Source organism: Oncorhynchus keta, unplaced genomic scaffold, assembly GCF_023373465.1.
Source record: "Oncorhynchus keta strain PuntledgeMale-10-30-2019 unplaced genomic scaffold, Oket_V2 Un_scaffold_3531_pilon_pilon, whole genome shotgun sequence".
Taxonomy (NCBI): domain Eukaryota; kingdom Metazoa; phylum Chordata; class Actinopteri; order Salmoniformes; family Salmonidae; genus Oncorhynchus; species Oncorhynchus keta.
In genome coordinates this window covers 1,631,062-1,649,672 of record NW_026290920.1, presented here as the reverse complement: position 1 = coordinate 1,649,672, position 18,611 = coordinate 1,631,062, and the positions used below count along the sequence as shown (strand labels likewise).

At 43.2% G+C, this 18,611-nt stretch overlaps 1 protein-coding gene across 3 annotated transcripts in view; it reads right to left on the bottom strand.

The window, feature by feature from the left end:
* Positions 1-18,611, bottom strand: part of adamtsl5 (ADAMTS like 5) — a 69,902-nt gene that overhangs the window by 3,377 nt on the left and 47,914 nt on the right. For all 3 annotated transcript variants that reach the window (XM_052515936.1, XM_052515937.1, XM_052515935.1), the window contains 6 exons: positions 17,317-17,437; positions 8,840-8,926; positions 7,057-7,220; positions 5,274-5,475; positions 1,039-1,179; positions 354-425 (listed from right to left, as the gene is read on the bottom strand). In XM_052515936.1, coding sequence (XP_052371896.1) covers positions 354-425; positions 1,039-1,179; positions 5,274-5,475; positions 7,057-7,220; positions 8,840-8,926; positions 17,317-17,437 — 787 coding nt within the window. The remainder of the gene's footprint in view (positions 1-353; positions 426-1,038; positions 1,180-5,273; positions 5,476-7,056; positions 7,221-8,839; positions 8,927-17,316; positions 17,438-18,611) is intronic.

Below are 18,611 nucleotides of genomic sequence, written 5' to 3'. Positions count from 1 at the left end.
AATGAAAGACATTATGCTAAACACTTTACATAAAGCCAACAGGTATAATGCATTAAAACTTGTTATAACTTACAAGCATGTATGCGCCCTTACAATGTCTTATAATAAGGTTTGTTGTGCCATGCTTGTTTTTCCATGCTGTGATTTTTCAACTGACTTAAAATGTCTGTTTAAGTTTCACCGAATTACATTCGTTCCGTACTTTAAAAAAATATTCAAGTGAGATGTCAACTTGCACCACTATCACCTGATGTTGTAAACTCAAACCCAGCTGTAAACTGGGTCATGTGAATTTAAAGCACACAAGGGTGTTTGAACCGCTAACTTTAGGTATTAAAGAAGTTCAGACTTACCGAAGTCTTTCTGGCAGTACTGCCTCTGGCGCTCCCCTCGACCGCGGGCCCGCCTACATTTCCCACAATGCCCTACGGGAGTAGAAAGAGAAGCGGTGAGTTGATTTGAGCACAGATTGTTTTTTATATCAGGGTATTGCACAATGGTTAGGATGGCACAGATGAGTTTCTGAGAGTGAGTGGGGGACTTAAGGAAGTAGAGTAGAGAGTAGGATAGATAAAAGGAAAGAGTAGAGAGCAGGACAGATTAAAGGAAGAGTAGAGAAAAGATTAGGACAGATTAAAGGAAGAGTAGAGAGCGGGATAGATTAAAGGAAAGAGTAGAGAAAAGATTAGGACAGATTAAAGGAAGAGTAGAGAGTGGGATAGATTAAAGGAAGAGTAGAGTAGAGAGCAGGACAGATTAAAGGGAAGAGTAGAGTAGAGAACAGATTAAAGAGTAAAGTAGAGATTAGGACAGATGAAGGAAGAGTAGAGTAGAGATTAGGACAGATGTAAGGAAGAGAGTAGGACAGATTAGAGGAAGAGTAGAGTAGGATAGATTAGAGGAAGAGTAGAGTAGGATAGATTAAAGGAAGAGTAGGGTAGGCATTTTAGCAAGGCGAGAGTTGAGGTTTAGGGGAGTGGGGTGAGATAGGGGTTAAAGATTTAGGTGAGGGAGAGATTGAGGTGAGGTGGAGCAAACCTCCTCGGGGTGGTTGGGGTAGTCGGTTCCTCCTGGTCTCATCCCTCTCCAGGCGGGGAAGGACAGGTGGGCGATGGGGCTGGTGAGGGGGTTGTCGAGCTGGGTGGCGAGGGGACTTGATGGGCCAGCCACCTGGAGGAGCTGAGGGACAGTGCGGGAAAAGGTGAGTTACATTATTGAGTATCAACATGCCTTTGGAGTTAGGGCCAGGAGTTTTCATGACCTGACCAAGAAAAGGACCTGGGTCCAAGACATAAACTCAAATGGAACTTTAAGGGATAGTTTACTTATTTATTAGATGTTTGTTTTCTTACCTTAAAAGCAGTCTATGGAAAAGGAGTGACTGCAATCCACACTTTGATTTTGTTAAACTAGCCACTGCCAACAAAATGTTAACATGAGCATTTTTTTTTACCAAAGCACCATGTCAGTAAATCTCCCCAGTTAAGCACGTTTTAAATGTCATGCCCAAATAATTTTTAATCATTAAAAAACAATTAATTGAGGACCACAATCCATTTAAGAGATGAGGGAAAAAATATAAAAATATGTACAATTTCTGAACTATTCCTTTAAATTTGCATTAATCATCCATTAATGTGAGATTTGTGCAAACGATGGAGAAGCATATGTGTATCTTGAATCAGGATTTGGGCAAGGGATCTTTCCAAGGCATTCTTTAGGTAGAATCTGTAAGGACAGGCAGTGGGAGACGAGAAGCAAGTACAGGGAGTGAACATTTAATGAAATAGACAGGAAACAAAACACACGAACAGGGTCTGGACAGGGGAAACAAAACAACATTAATGCTGACACGGGGATGCAACTGAGGAACAGACAGATAGAGAGGAGGCAATCAACAAAGTGAAGGAGTCCAGGTGAGTCCAATGAAGCGCTGATGCGTGTAATGATGGTGACAGGTGTGTGTAATGAGGGGCAGCCTGGCGCCCTTGAGCGCCAGTGAGAGGGAGCGGGAGGAGGCGTGGCAGAATCTCTAAAGAGTGACTTTCTGTCCAGCATCAAATCACTATGATACGACATGAGCAAACATCGTCTTAGATCTTTGAATTCTGCTCCAAAATGCTAAAAAGCAATCGCTTTTGTTCGTCTTGACTCCCCCACAGGCTTTCAATGCTCCCTGTGACCCACAAGGTAAATAAGACCATGTTTCTAGACCTAACTCAGTCTTTAGCCACGACTCAAAAGGAACTGACTGCGTGACCCTTTAGTGGATCTAAACCCACCAGTTAGAAAACACTATGCTAGGGGCTAGACCACTTCTCAACCCACCAGTTATAAAACACTATGCTAGGGGCTAGACTACTTCTCAACCCACCAGTTAGAACACACTATGCTAGGGGCTACACTACTTCTCAACCCACCAGTTAGAAAACACTATGCTAGGGGCTAGACTACTTCTCAACCCACCAGTTAGAACACACTATGCTAGGGGCTAGACTACTTCTCAACCCACCAGTTAGAAAACACTATGCTAGGGGCTAGACTACTTCTCAACCCACCAGTTAGAAAACACTATGCTAGGGGCTAGACTACTTCTCAACCCACCAGTTAGAAAACACTATGCTAGGGGCTAGACTACTTCTCAACCCACCAGTTAGAAAACACTATGCTAGGGGCTAGACTACTTCTCAACCCACCAGTTAGAAAACACTATGCTAAGGGCTCGACTACTTCTCAACCCACCAGTTAGAAAACACTATGCTAGGGGCTCGACTACTTCTCAACCCACCAGTTAGAAAACACTATGCTAGGGGCTAGACTACTTCTCAACCCACCAGTTAGAAAACACTATGCTAGGGGCTAGACTACTTCTCAACCCACCAGTTAGAAAACACTATGCTAGGGGCTAGACTACTTCTCAACCCACCAGTTAGAAAACACTATGCTAGGGGCTAGACTACTTCTCAACCCACCAGTTAGAAAACACTATGCTAGGGGCTAGACTACTTCTCAACCCACCAGTTAGAAAACACTATGCTAGGGGCTAGACTACTTCTCAACCCACCAGTTAGAAAACACTATGCTAGGGGCTAGACTACTTCTCAACCCACCAGTTAGAAAACACTATGCTAGGGGCTAGACTACTTCTCAACCCACCAGTTAGAAAACACTATGCTAGGGGCTAGACTACTTCTCAACCCACCAGTTAGAAAACACTATGCTAGGGGCTAGACTACTTCTCAACCCACCAGTTAGAAAACACTATGCTAGGGGCTAGACTACTTCTCAACCCACCAGTTAGAACACACTATGCTAGGGGCTAGACTACTTCTCAACCCACGAGTTAGAAAACACTATGCTAAGGGCTCGACTACTTCTCAACCCACCAGTTAGAAAACACTATGCTAGGGGCTAGACTACTTCTCAACCCACCAGTTAGATAACACTATGCTAGGGGCTAGACTACTTCTCAACCCACCAGTTAGAAAACACTATGCTAGGGGCTAGGCTACTCCCATTATGTCCTGCACCAAATTACTTGATAAATTACTAAATTATCAAACCTGTTTACTAAATTCTAAAGGATGCTAAAGTCTTAGATCATTCCTTTGTTGAGCAGTACACAGAAATGAGTCAAAACTATGGTTTTGTACCAAGCACCACTATCTCAGCATGGAATATGCGGTGGGTTTTGGGATTAGGAGCGTTATCACTAAACACTAAGATAAGAGGGGGACATTCTACTCCAGAAACTTCATGCCTTGGCTTTATCAGTTATTGTCAGCCAGGTACAGATCAAAGTATAGCAGGTCAGAACAGAACAGAACAGTTTTGGATCAAAGTCCACTTTTGCAGTTATATAGGACAAATATAATGATTACTATTGAATGTTGGAATTGTTAGTTAGATTACTTGTTGGTTATTTCTGCATTGTCGGAACTAGAAGCACAAGCATTTCGCTACACTCGCATTAACATCTGCTAACCATGTGTATGTGACAAATAAAATGTGATTTGATTTGGTTACATTCCAACCAGGGCCAATTGAATAGAAATACAACACTGATTATAAACCTATGATTGAGTTTGCAGTTAATAATTCCCCTCTTATACAAACGGATTTAATAAAACATTCCAGAAGACATTTGCTGCACATTAGCAAGGCACAGTCAGTTTGTAGGCCAGGGGTTTTCAAACTGGGCTCCCTGTCAGGCCCATGTTGCCACGGGTTATGAACATACTTTGTAGATTAATAATATTACATTGTGTTGTATTACACCTTCTAAACTTATACCACAGATCCCTTGGCCAAAATGTGTTACCTTTGTTGTTAGTGATATTCATTAAAACAAAATTATATGTAAAAAAAAATATTTTGAGATCTGGCAGTACCTCTGCTGTACCGGAGGCAGTCAGATCTGAAAATATTAAAAACACAAACATTTGTTTATTCATTTTACTTGTAGAGCTTGTCGTAATGTGCAGATTTTTTTATACCCCTTGCAGCAATGTTTAGATCCATCTATCTATCCATCCTTCGTGTCTATCTATCTTTCGTATCCATCCTTCCATCATCCGTATCCATCCATCCATCCATCCATCCATCAATCATCCATATCCATCCATCTTCTGTATTCATCCATCCATCCATCTTCCATTTCTATCCATCTATCCATCTTCCGTATTCATCTATCCATCATCCGTATCCATCCATCCTTCATCCGTATCCATCCATCATCCATATCCATCCATCATCCATATCCATCCATCATCCGTATTCATCCATCCATCTTCCATTTCTATCCATCCATCCATCCATCTTCCGTATCATCCATCCATCTTCTGTATCCATCTATCCATCCATCTTCCGTATCCATCCATCCATCTTCCGTATCCATCCATCCATCTTCCGTATCATCCATCCATCTTCCGTATCATCCATCCATCTTCCGTATACATCCATCCATCATGTATTAAACTTCAGTCACACAAACAGAGGATGAGTGAAACCAGGGGCAGGTTTTCCCATGTAAATGCATACATCACATTAAATGGACATTTTGGACATGAAATTTAACACATGTTAATAATGGGTACATTGATGTCCATTGGCTTTTGCTTAGAAAATGCTAGCTAGCGGTTGGTGACAGTGCCTAGGTAAACAAACCCACAACCTGGATTGCATTTTGTCCTTAGACTTCTTACAAGGTAAGGAAACAAAATGTTATTTTAATTTGGTTGAACTACCCCTTCAACAATGGTCAGCGGTCTTACCCCAGTAGGGTCTTGTAGTGACAGGGGGAGGTCTAGTAGTAGTAGTAGTGGTAGTAGTAGTGGTGGGGTGATCCCAGGGGATGTAGCTAGCAGTGTGGTGAGGCTGGCGTAGCTGACTCCTCCTGCCATGGAACAGAGCGTAGCGGTCTGGAGGGAGCCAATACTCGTATTCTATCCCCGGGTTCCTGTCTGTCACCAACACCTGCAGACACAACCACACAGTGTATAACGGATGTATATTTTAATATATATTGTTTTATAATACCCGGTATATTTTAAGCAATATTGGCCATATAACAAAAACCCCAGAGATGCCTTATGCTATTATAAACTGGTTACCAACGGAATTAGAAAAGTAAAAAATAAATGTTTTGTCATACCCGTGGTATACGGTCTGATATAACACGGCTGTCAGCCAATCAGTATTCAGGGCTCAAACCACCCAGTTTAGAACTGTCAATACCAACAATATACTGAAAAAATAAAACATATGGAAGACAACACGTTAAGAAAATATATGTCCGTTACATATAGGAGAGGAGACTGACTGGTTCTGATAAATTGGCGTTTTGTATTTGTCATTATTAGGGATCCCCATTAGCTGCTGCCAAGGTAGCAGCTACTCTTCCTGTGGTCCAAACACATTGAGGCACTTACATTACACATAAAACAGTTTATCATATAACAGTATTACACCACTAAATATCTACAATACAAAATGTATAATACCACAATATTACAATGTACGTGTGTGTCGAGAGAGTCTGCTAGCGTGTGTGCGTATGCATGTGTCTGTACCTGTGTGGGTGTCTCTTCACAGTCCCCATTGTTTCATAAGGTGTATTTTTAGCAGTTTTTTTTATTTGATTCTACTGCTTGCATCAGTTACCTGATGTGGAATAGAGTTCCATGTAGTCATGGCTCTATGTAGAACTGTGAGCCTCCCATAGTCTGTTCTGGACTTGGGGACTGTGATGGTATGTCTTGTGGGGTATGCATGGGTGTCCGAGCTGTGTGCTTGGAGTTTAAACAAACGGCTCGGTACATTCAGCTTGTAAACACTTCTTACAAAAACAAGTAGGGACGAAGTCAATCTCTCCTCCACTCTGAGCCATGAGAGATTGACATGCATATCATTAACGTCAGCTCCCCTTAAGGGCCAGACGTGCTGCCTTATGAGCCAATTGTACTTTTCATAAGTCCCTCTTTGTGGCACCTGACCACACTACTGAACAGTAGTCTAGGTGCGACAAAACTAGGGGGCTGAACAAGTATACTAACAAAGCTATCATTGTGTACCTTAATTAGTGAGGTTAGTTTGCAGTCCCTATATACACTGAACAAAAATATACAGTAAACACAACATGTAAAGTGTTGGGCCCATGTTACATGAGTTGAAATAAAACATCTCAGAAATGTTCCATACACACAAAAAACTTTTTTCTCTAAAACGTTGTGCACATCCCTGTTAGTGAGCATTTTTCCTTCGTCAAGATAATCCATCCACCTGACAGGTGTGGCATATCAAGAAGCTGATTATACAGCATGATCATCACACAAGTGCACCTTGTGCTGGGGACAATAAAAGGCCACTAAAATGTGCAGTTGTCACACAACACAATGCCACAAATGTCTCAAGTTTTGAAGGCGAGTGCAATTGGCATGTTGACTGCACGAAAGCCCACCAGAGCTGTTGCCAGAGAATTGAATGTTAATTTCTCTAACATAAGCAGCCTCCAACATTGTTTTAGAGAATTTGGTAGTAGTCTTTGACCAGACTGACCATGACGTGCAGGTCCTCCATAGTGGGTCCAGGGACCTCAAAGCTTTCCCAGGTGTCCACAGAGCGCTTGTACAGGAGCTTGGTTCCCGCTACGCTGTACTCCCCAGGAACACTGATCTTCCAGTTCCCATTAATGACAAACTGGGAACGCCCGTTCTGGAGCGCTGGAGGGAGAAGAGAAGGCTTGAATGAAGGTAGGGAATGTGTTTGGTTTTCAATGCTGATTGGTGAAATGTGACTGAAATTGGCTTTGTGATGATAATATGTATGTGTTTGATTGAATTATGCTACGGTTGGGGTCAATTCCTTTTCAGTCAATTCACAAAACGCAATTGAGTATGAGGGAAATTTGACGTGGATTTTTCCTCCTCAATTTCATCACTGAACAAAAATATACAGTAAACACAACATGTAAAGTGTTGTCTCATCGCTGCAACTCTCCAACAGGCTTGGTAGAGGTGAAAGTCGAGTCATGCATCCTCTGAAACATGACCCGCCAAACAGCGCTTCTTAACACCCGCCCACTTAACCTGGAAGCCAGCCGCACCAATGTGTTGGAGGAAACACTGTTCAACTGACGACCGAAGTCAGCTTGAGGGCGCCCGGCCCACCACAAGGAGTCGCTAGATGAGCCAAGTAAAGCCCCCCCGGCCAAACCGCACCTAACCCGGGCAAAGCTGGGCCAATTGTGTGACGCCCTATGGGACTCCCGGTCACGGCCGGTTGTGACAGCCTGTGATTGAACCCGGGTCTGAAGTGACGCCTCAAGTACTGCGATGCAGTTCCTTTGACCGCTGCGCCACTCAGGAGGCCATGAGTTGGAATTTCTACTTACATTTATGTCAGTTAGCAGACTCTTTTATCCGAAGTAACAGAGTAGTGAGTGCATACATTTTTTTTGTATTGGTCCTGCGTGGGAATCAAACCCACAACCCTGGCGTTGCAAGAGCCATGCTCTTCCAACTGAGTTACACGGGACCATGGGACCACTTTACTAAATTGAAATGGAATAAACCTCAACCCTACAATGTAACATTTCTTAATTCAGCAAAGTAACAAAGTTGCCTTGCCAAACAGTGGCATTACTACATCATTGCCTTGTTTGGCCTAACCGTGACAAGTTGCAGGAACAGACAAATAGGGAAACCATCTCTTGGAAGTACATTTTTTTTTTGGGGGGGGGGGATCTTCCAACCAAGTCAGAACTAACCAAGTACATCCACTTGCGTGGCAGAAGGCCAGATCCCCAGTTCCCCCCACCCTTTTCCCACACCCAGTTCCCCCACCCTGCCCCATGGCTAAATTACACCTTTACGAGTGTTCCATTTCAGGATCCCTGCATTTTCCATTTCAGGAGTCACGTTATTACGGTCTTGTAAATGTGGGTGAGAATAGATGGATAGCCTTGGGTGTTGTGTTGACTGGAGAGCCCAGCCAGAGTGCAGCTGTGTATCAACCAGAGAGCTGTATCGGTCTCTGGTGCCAGTAAGTAACAGTAAGCGAACAGGAATGAGAGGAGAGCAGCATTATGGCTACTGAAAGTGTCAGGGAAGTGGTAGAGTTCTCTAGCCATGGCTGGGTGGGTTGAAACTCATAGCAGACATACAGAAGATGTCAAAGCAAATTCTCTGTCAAACCAGCACTTCTGAGAGGCTGTCTGTATATGTACTGTATATAGTTAATGATATACAGAACATTGATGCTGTCCTTGTGTGACAGCTCATTCCCAGTGTGTGTGCGTGCGTGTGTGCGCGTGCATCTGTCTAGCTGAGCCATCTCTTACCCAGATAGTTCCTGCTGTTATCGGTGACACGGATGTGAGTAGCTCCAGCTGGGATCATGGTCACTTCATTGTACCCAAACGGACCCGCTATAGCCAACAGAGTACAGAGACATTCATTAATACAGATATTACACCAGTGGGAAACAAGTATAAACCATTCATTTAGAGACTGGGTAACAATGATCTAGATAAACACAATATGTGGTGCAGTATGTGTTATATGCAATATATATATATATATAAATATATATTTATATTTGTGAATATATACTGTATATGCTTATGTGTAACACATATAAAACTTTAGGGACGTGGTCCCGTGGTGGGAACATCAATCAGCGGAAATGTTCAAGAGCGCCACCTATAGAGGTTGATAAAACTCAAACTTTCATTAAAATGGACATACAATGTACTGAATTAAAGCTACACTCGTTGTGAATCTATCCACCAAGTCAGATTTGTAAAATGCTTTTCGGCGAAAGCATGAGAAGCTATTATCTGATACCATGCACCCTCAAAATACTGCAACGTCACCTAACACGACAGATTTTGCGTTAGCCGGCGCAAACCAAAACGCAGAAATAAAATATAAAACATTCATTACCTTTGACGAGCTTCTTTCTTGGCACTCCTAGATGTCCCATAAACATCATTTAGGGTCTTTTTTCGATTAAATCGGTCCTAGATATCGATCTAAGAATACTGTGTGAACAACGGGAAAAAATAGCTTTTTCTAACGTAACGTCATTTTTTTAAATAAAAAAAGTCGACGATAAACTTTCACAAAACACTTCGAAATACTTTTGTAATGCAACTTTAGGTATTAGTAGACGTTAATAAGCGATAAAATTCATCAGGAGGCGATGTAAATTCTATAGTTGTCCGTCTCGAAAAAATGTCTTGAAGAGAGCTCGACCAAAACATCCGGTCAGAGACCGGAGGGAATCGGTTCCCTTGATTCGGTTAGACCAAGAATCAAAGCTGAATCAAATGACAAGACTCTAGACAACGTGTGGAAGCTGTAGGCACTGCAACCTCGGCCTAATTTAATTCGGTTCACTTTGAACAATTCCTTGAAGTCGCGCATGGATATTTATTTCCATTTTCAGTGATCAGATTTTCATGCACTTTTCGATGAAACGCACGTTCTGTTATAGTCACAGCCGTGATTTAACCAGTTTTAGAAACGTCTGAGTGTTTTCTATCCACACATACTAATCATATGCATATACTATATTCCTGGCATGAATAGCAGGGCGCTGAAATGTTGCGCGATTTTTAACAAAAAGCTGCGAAAAGCTGCTTAAATTCTCGACTTCCCTAACAGGTTAAAGTAAATACATATACATAAACTCAGAAAAAAGGCCCTCTCAATGTCAACTGCTTTTGTTTTTAGCAAACTTAACATGTGTAAATATTTGTATGAACATAACAAGACTCAACAACTGAGACATAAACTGAACAAGTTCCACAGACATGTGACTAACAGAAATTGAATAATGTGTCCATGAACAAAGGGGGGTCAAAATAAAATAACAGTCAGTATCTGGTGTGGCCACCAGCTGCATTAAGTACTGCAGTGCATCTCCTCCTCATGGTCTGCACCAGATTTGCCAGTTCTTGCTGTGAGATGTTACCCCACTCTTCCACCAAGGCACCTGCAAGTTCCCGGACCCTAGCCCTCGCCCTCCGATCCAACAGGTCCCAGACGTGCTCAATGGGATTGAGATCCGGGCTCTTCGCTGGCCATTGCAGAACACTGACATTCCTGTCTTGATAGAAATCACGCACAGAACGAGCAATATGGCTGGAGGCATTGTCATGCTGGAGGATCTTGTCAGGATGAGCCTGCAAGAAGGGTACCAGGGAGGAGGATGTCTTCCCTGTAACGCAGGAAGGGTACCAGGGAGGAGGATGTCTTCCCTGTAACGCAGGAAGGGTACCAGGGAGGAGGATGTCTTCCCTGTAACGCAGGAAGGGTACCAGGGAGGAGGATGTCTTCCCTGTAACGCAGGAAGGGTACCAGGGAGGAGGATGTCTTCCCTGTAACGCAGGAAGGGTACCAGGGAGGAGGATGTCTTCCCTGTAACGCAGGAAGGGTACCAGGGAGGAGGATGTCTTCCCTGTAACGCACAGCGTTGAGATTGCTTACAATGACAACAAGCTCAGTCCAATGATGCTGTGACACACCACCCTAGACCATGACGGACCCTCTACCTCCAAATCGATCCCGCTCCAGAGTACAGGCCTCGGTGTAACGCTCATTCCTTTGACGATGAACACGAATCCGACCATCACCCCTGGTGAGACAAAACCGCGAGTCAACAGTGAAAAGCACTTTTTGCCAGTCCTGTCTGGTCCAGCGACGGTGGGTTTGTGCCCATAGTCAACGTTGTTGCTGGTGATGTCTGCCTTACAACAGGCCTACCAGCCCTCAGTCTGAGCACTAATGGAGGGATTGTGCGTTCCTGGTGTAACTCGGGCAGTTGTTGTTGCCATCCTGTACCTGTTTGCAGGTGTGATGTTTGGATGTACCGATCCTGTGCAGGTGTTTTTACACGTGGTCTGCTACTGCGATGACGATCAGCTGTCCGTCCTGTAGACCTGGAGCGCCGTCTTAGGCTTCTCACAGTACGGACATTTCAATTTATTTCCCAGGCCACATCTGCAGTCCTCATGCCTCCTTGCAGCATGCCTAAGGCACATTCACGCAGATGAGCAGGGACCCTGGGCATCTTTATTTTGGTGTTTTTCAGTGTCATTAGAAAGGCCTCTTTAGTGTCCTAAGTTTTCATAACTGTGACCTTAATTGCCTACCGTCTGTAAACTGTTAGTGTCTTAACGACAGTTCCACAGGTGCATGTTCATTAATTGTTTATGGTTCATTGAACAAGCTTGGGAAACAGCGTTTAAACCCTTTACAATGAAGAGCTGTGAAGTTATTTGGATTTTTACAAATTATCTTTGAAAAACAGGGTCCTGAAAAAGGGACGTTTCTTTTTTTATGGAGTTTATATACGTATATACATATAGCTTTTTTCCTGAGATATATTCTCATAGCAAATTGTTAATACATATTAATTTACTCATTAATGATAACTAAATTAGGATTACATAATGATTAACAGACAGTTTATTAATGGTTAAACCAAAGAGGGATATTTCATCATCGAGCCAAAAGCATGAACCATTCATTTAGAGAGTGATATTTCACTAGTCAAAAGCAGTCAACATCTTTTGTGGTTCCCCTGCTGCTGGTGTGTGAAAAGCGAGCAGCAAGACTACCCTATTCATCGTGGTTTTTCTATGGGACTGAGAAACCGTTGCTCTTGTTTTGACAATTGTATGTCTCTGAGATTAAAGCTGTGTGTGAATTAAGAGTTATAGTGCTATTTTAAACGGGTCCATTTGAAGAAAGCGTAAAGCTAATATGGTGATTTACCGCCACCTTTAACACTGAGTCCTGAACCAAATATTGTGTGAAATTCATTTCTTTTGGTCACTAGATTGAGGTGATATGGCTTAAAGTGGCAATCAGCAGTTGCTACATACATTTTATGGGGATAAATTAATTATATGTTCCCACTGAACTTATAAATGCCTCATAAACTTACTTCATCTGTCCTACCTCATCAGAACACAAAATATAAGCTTGTTTTACTCCGTTTGTAAACAAAGAAAATGTTATCAAACACTATATGGCCTCAAAACATGGTTAAAACTATAATGTTGATATCATGGTCAGTCCTTGCATACATAGCTTTGTCTATAAACATGAGAGTGGTTCATTCCCTCAGCTGTTTACTGAACCAGGAAGAACGCTTTGTTATTGTTTCTACTGTAGATTGCCGCTTTAAAGACATTTCCTAACCATACGCAACTCCATTTGAAGACAATGCTCTAATCATTTGCTAGTTTAAAAGGGTGGAAGCCCTCAATTGCAATGTCCATGCTAAAACGGGTTATATCCATCTAGAGTCCTCTATCTGTCTCTATGGTTCAGAAATAGACTTAGTTATGAACCCCGAGTTTGAGTTTTTTGAATGAATCTCGTATGTTAGTGCTGGGCTAGAACAAAGGCCTCCAGACCCCGGAGGGGCATACCCTTAATAAGTTCAGCTGTGTTCAGGACTTCCTCGTTCAAACAAACATCTAGCAACATCTAAAAACCAAAAACATTTTCTATGCAAGCTAACATCACTGTGTGATAGATCTGCACAGGGCTGTTGAGTTATGAAACTTATCTAGTTGTATGTGATAGATCTGCACAGGGCTGATCTGTATGTGATAGATCTGCACAGGGCTGAGTTATGAAACTGATCTAGTTGTATGTGATAGATCTGCACAGGGCTGTTGAGTTATGAAACTGATCTAGTTGTATGTGATAGATCTGCACAGGGCTGTTGAGTTATCTGAAGTTACTGATCTACATGTGATAGATCTGCACAGGGCTGTTGAGTTATGAAACTGATCTATATGTATGTGATAGATCTGCACAGGGCTGTTGAGTTATGAAACTGATCTATATGTATGTGATAGATCTGCACAGGGCTGTTGAGTTATGAAACTGATCTATATGTATGTGATAGATCTGCACAGGGCTGTTGAGTTATGAAACTGATCTAGTTGTATGTGATAGATCTGCACAGGGCTGTTGAGTTATGAAACTGATCTATATGTATGTGATAGATCTGCACAGGGCTGTTGAGTTATGAAACTGATCTAGTTGTATGTGATAGATCTGCACAGGGCTGTTGAGTTATGAAACTGATCTATATGTATGTGATAGATCTGCACAGGGCTGTTGAGTTATGAAACTGATCTAGTTGTATGTGATAGATCTGCACAGGGCTGTTGAGTTATGAAACTGATCTATATGTATGTGATAGATCTGCACAGGGCTGTTGAGTTATGAAACTGATCTATATGTATGTGATAGATCTGCACAGGGCTGTTGAGTTATGAAACTGATCTATATGTATGTGATAGATCTGCACAGGGCTGTTGAGTTATGAAACTGATCTAGTTGTATGTGATAGATCTGCACAGGGCTGTTGAGTTATGAAACTGATCTAGTTGTATGTGATAGATCTGCACAGGGCTGTTGAGTTATGAAACTGATCTACATGTATGTGATAGATCTGCACAGGGCTGTTGAGTTATGAAACTGATCTATATGTATGTGATAGATCTGCACAGGGCTGTTGAGTTATGAAACTGATCTATATGTATGTGATAGATCTGCACAGGGCTGTTGAGTTATGAAACTGATCTATATGTATGTGATAGATCTGCACAGGGCTGTTGAGTTATGAAACTGATCTATATGTATGTGATAGATCTGCACAGGGCTGTTGAGTTATGAAACTGATCTATATGTATGTGATAGATCTGCACAGGGCTGTTGAGTTATGAAACTGATCTAGTATGTATCTGCACAGGGCTGTGAGTATGTGATAGATCTGCACAGGGCTGTTGAGTTATGAAACTGATCTATTGTATGTGATAGATCTGCACAGGGCTGTTGAGATCTGCTATATGTATGTGATAGATCTGCACAGGGTTGAGTTATGAAACTGATCTAGAGTTATGAAACTGATCTATATGTATGTGATAGATCTGCAGGGCTGTTGAGTTATGAAACTGATCTGTGATAGATCTGCACAGGGCTGTTGAGTTATGAAACTGATCTATATGTATGTGATAGATCTGCACAGGGCTGTTGAGTTATGAAAAACTGATCTATATGTATGTGATAGATCTGCACAGGGCTGTTGAGTTGAAACTGTCTATGTATGTGAAGATCTGATCTATATGTATGTGATAGATCTGCACAGGGCTGTTGAGTTATGAAACTGATCTATATGTATGTGATAGATCTGCACAGGGCTGTTGAGTTATGAAACTGATCTATATGTATGTGATAGATCTGCACAGGGCTGTTGAGTTATGAAACTCTAGTTGTATGTGATAGATCTGCACAGGGCTGTTGAGTTAAACTGATGAAACTGATCTATATGTATGTGATAGATCTGCACAGGGCTGTTGAGTTATGAAACTGATCTATATGTATGTGATAGATCTGCACAGGGCTGTTGAGTTATGAAACTGATCTATATGTATGTGATAGATCTGCACAGGGCTGTTGAGTTATGAAACTGATCTAGTTGTATGTGATAGATCTGCACAGGGCTGTTGAGTTATGAAACTGATCTAGTTGTATGTGATAGATCTGCACAGGGCTGTTGAGTTATGAAACTGATCTAGTTGTATGTGATAGATCTGCACAGGGCTGTTGTTGAGTTATGAAACTGATCTATATGTATGTGATAGATCTGCACAGGGCTGTTGAGTTATGAAACTGAACGAGATGTATTTTTGTATTAGTGCTAGGCTGGAACAAAGATCTTCACACAATTTGGCCACAAAAGTGCCTATCCTGTAGAGTTCAGCTGTAGGGTTTGAGTTATCAACCTTGAGTTAGGGTTCTGTTCCGCCTCCGGTTAACATTAGTGTTATAGCCTGACCGTGATGATTATTTGAATCTGGTGAGTTAGTACCGGGCTGGAACAAACACCTGCACACCAGACGTGCCTGACCTTAAGAAGATCTTAGAGTTAGAAAAGGTAAGACAAATGTATGAACTCACTACTGTAAGTCACTCTGGATGAGAGCGTCTGCTAAATGACTCAAATATAAATGTATGTATAGCTTGACCGTGATGAGTTCTCTGGGCCCTTGGCTTTTGACCCTGTGGGAAGCAATGATTACGCCCAGCGGCATCAAATCTGTTATGCCTCATTGGGACACACAGCTGCAGGAGGAGAGAAAACCCGGGAAGCCCTCCTAGGCTGCCCAGGCACTCAAACAAAGCCTCCTTTATCTCCATGTTGTCTCCTCACTCAAGCTGAACCATCATGAAGCAGTACAGCCTCTCTTCAGTCACTGTGCCCACACGCGGCGCCAGCTTTACAGAGGATTCTGTTTCAGAACTCAAGCTGAACCATCATGAACCAGTACAGCCTTTCTCCAGTCACTGTGCCCACACGCGGAGCCAGCTCTACAGAGGATTCTGTTTCAGAATGGAGCGCAGTGCCAAATCGCACGCCAGAGGTGTTGGCCGCTCTGTGTGTGTATGTCTGTGTGGGTCTGTGTGTGTGTATGTATCGAGGGGAGGGGGGAGGGGGAATTTATTATTGTGTATTCTTGTTTGGGTGCCTGTCTCTGCCTTGCACAGAGTGCAAGTGTGTGTCCTTGTGTGTGTGTGTGTGTGTGTGTGTGTGTGTGTGTGTGTGTGTGTGTGTGTGTGTGTGTGTGTGTGTGTGTGTGTGTGTGTGTGTGTGTGTGTGTGTGTGTGTGTGTGTGTGTGTGTGTGTGTGTGTCTTTGTCTGCTGCTTGAACACTCGGTCACTGTCCTGCAGGAATCACTTAGGTTGAGAATTCCATGGCAGAGGGCCAGAGCTTATAGTTTGGGGGGCCTCTGCTTTGACCCTCAGAAAACACACACACACACACACACACACACACACACACACACACACACACACACACACACACACACACACACACACACACACACACACACACACACACACACACACACACACACACACAGAGTGCATTTATGTGCCTAGAGTAACATTCTGTTGACGCTCTGTTTTTACATTCTGTTTCTTAGAGTGCAGCAAGTACCATTAGTGTTCCCTCATCGAAACTTCATGAATCCAGCTTTGACTAAACATAAACACTGTGTACAAAACATTAGAAACACCTACGCTTTCCATGACACACACTGACCAAGTGAATTCTATGATCCCTTATTGATGTCACCTGTTAAAGCCACTTCAATCAGTGTAGATGAAGGGGAGGAGACGGGTTAAAGAAGGGGTTTTAATCCTTGAGACAATTCAGACATGGATAGTGTATGTGTGCCATTCAGAGGGTGAATGGGCAAGACAAAATATTGAAGTGTCTTTGAACGGGGTATGATAGTAGGTGCCAGGCGCACCGGTTTTAGTCAAGAACTGCACCGCTACTGGGTTTCTCCGCGCTCAACAGTTTCTTCCTGTGTGAATCACTGGGCCACCACCCAAAGGACATCCAGTCAACTTGACACAACCATGGGAAGCATTGGAGTCAACATGGGCCAGCATCCCTGTGGAATGCTTTCAACACCTTGTAGAGTCCATGGCTGACAGACTGAGGCTGTTCTGAGGGCAAAAGGGGGTGCAACCAAATATTAGGAAGTTTGTAATGTTTTGTACATTCAGTGTGTCAGCCTTTGACATTTTCTTTGCTCTGTCTATGCTTTGTGTGTGTGTGTGTGTGTGTGTGTGTGTGTGTGTGTGTGTGTGTGTGTGTGTGTGTGTGTGTGTGTGTGTGTGTGTGTGTGTGTGTGTGTGTGTGTGTGTGTGTGTGTGTGTGTGTGTGTGTGTGTGTGTGTGTGTGTGTGTGTGTGTGTGTGCGCTTATGTGTACCTGCTCCCTGTGCATTCTGGTACACACTCCTGTGGTGTAGACAGGTGGAGTTCTGTCCTCCACACACCATACAGGCATCCTCCTGCTGGTCCGAGCCCAGGATCAGGTCACAGCCCGGTGTCTGCACAAGACAGACAACATACAGGCAACGTTCAGACAACATACAGGCAACGTTCAGACAACACAGAAAAAGACAACAGAGACAATTAACATAAAACCAGACACACAACAGACAAAGCAAAAACAAATCAAGGTTGAAAACCAAATACCCCAAGATACCACCTGAAAAAGAGCACCAGTAACTGCTGATGGCCTTGTTAAACGTAGACCCAGTGAAATGCCACAAGCAGCACTGCAGATATTGAGATGAGTGAGATGCAAGACTTCACTCTCACATAGTCACACACAGCATCTGCACATGTGCACGGGTTCGCTTTACGTTGTTACAACGTGGGACCCACGGAACCAAAATGGCTGAGAATTTGTGCCTCGCGCTTCAACGCTCTTAGTTGTTGCGGAAATTGACCCACGCTGCTGTTTACTTTCTGTGTTTATGTCATATCGCTGGGTCTACCTTTTAGGGACGATCAATCCGGGTACCTGATTAGACTCTTTTACTATGCCTCAGACACACAGCTTTATGACTGGTTTTTCATCATGACACATTCACACCACATCCGGGAGTTCAGAGTTGGTAACCCTTTGTCAGAAAAGAGCCTATGGAAAAGTCTTGTTGTTTTCTCCTTTCTCAGTAAAAGTGGGACTGACCTCTGACCCCGGCTAGAGCAGGCTGACCCCCAATATATCAGTCGTAACTCCATGTCTCTCCTCTCATCGTCTCTCCTCTCAGGAGAGACGATGAGAGGAGAGACGATGAGAGAAGAGACGTGGAGAGGAGAGACGAGAAGAGGAGAGACGATGAGAGAAAGACGAGGAGAGGAGAGACGTGGAGAGACGATGAGAGGAGAGACAATGTGAGGAGAGACGATGAGAGGAGAGACGAGAAGAGGAGAGACGATGAGAGAAAAGACGAGAGAGGAGAGACGTGGAGAGACGATGAGAGGAGAGACGATGTGAGGAGAGACGATGTGAGGAGAGACGATGTGAGGAGAGACGATGTGAGGAGAGACGATGCGAGGAGAGACGATGCGAGGAGAGACGAGAGGAGAAAATAGGAGAGACGAGAGGAGAAAAGAGGAGACGAGGAGAGATGGTGAGAGGAGAGACGAGGAGAGATGATGAGAGGAGAGACGGAGAGACGATGAGAGGAGAGACGAGGAGAGACGATGAGACGA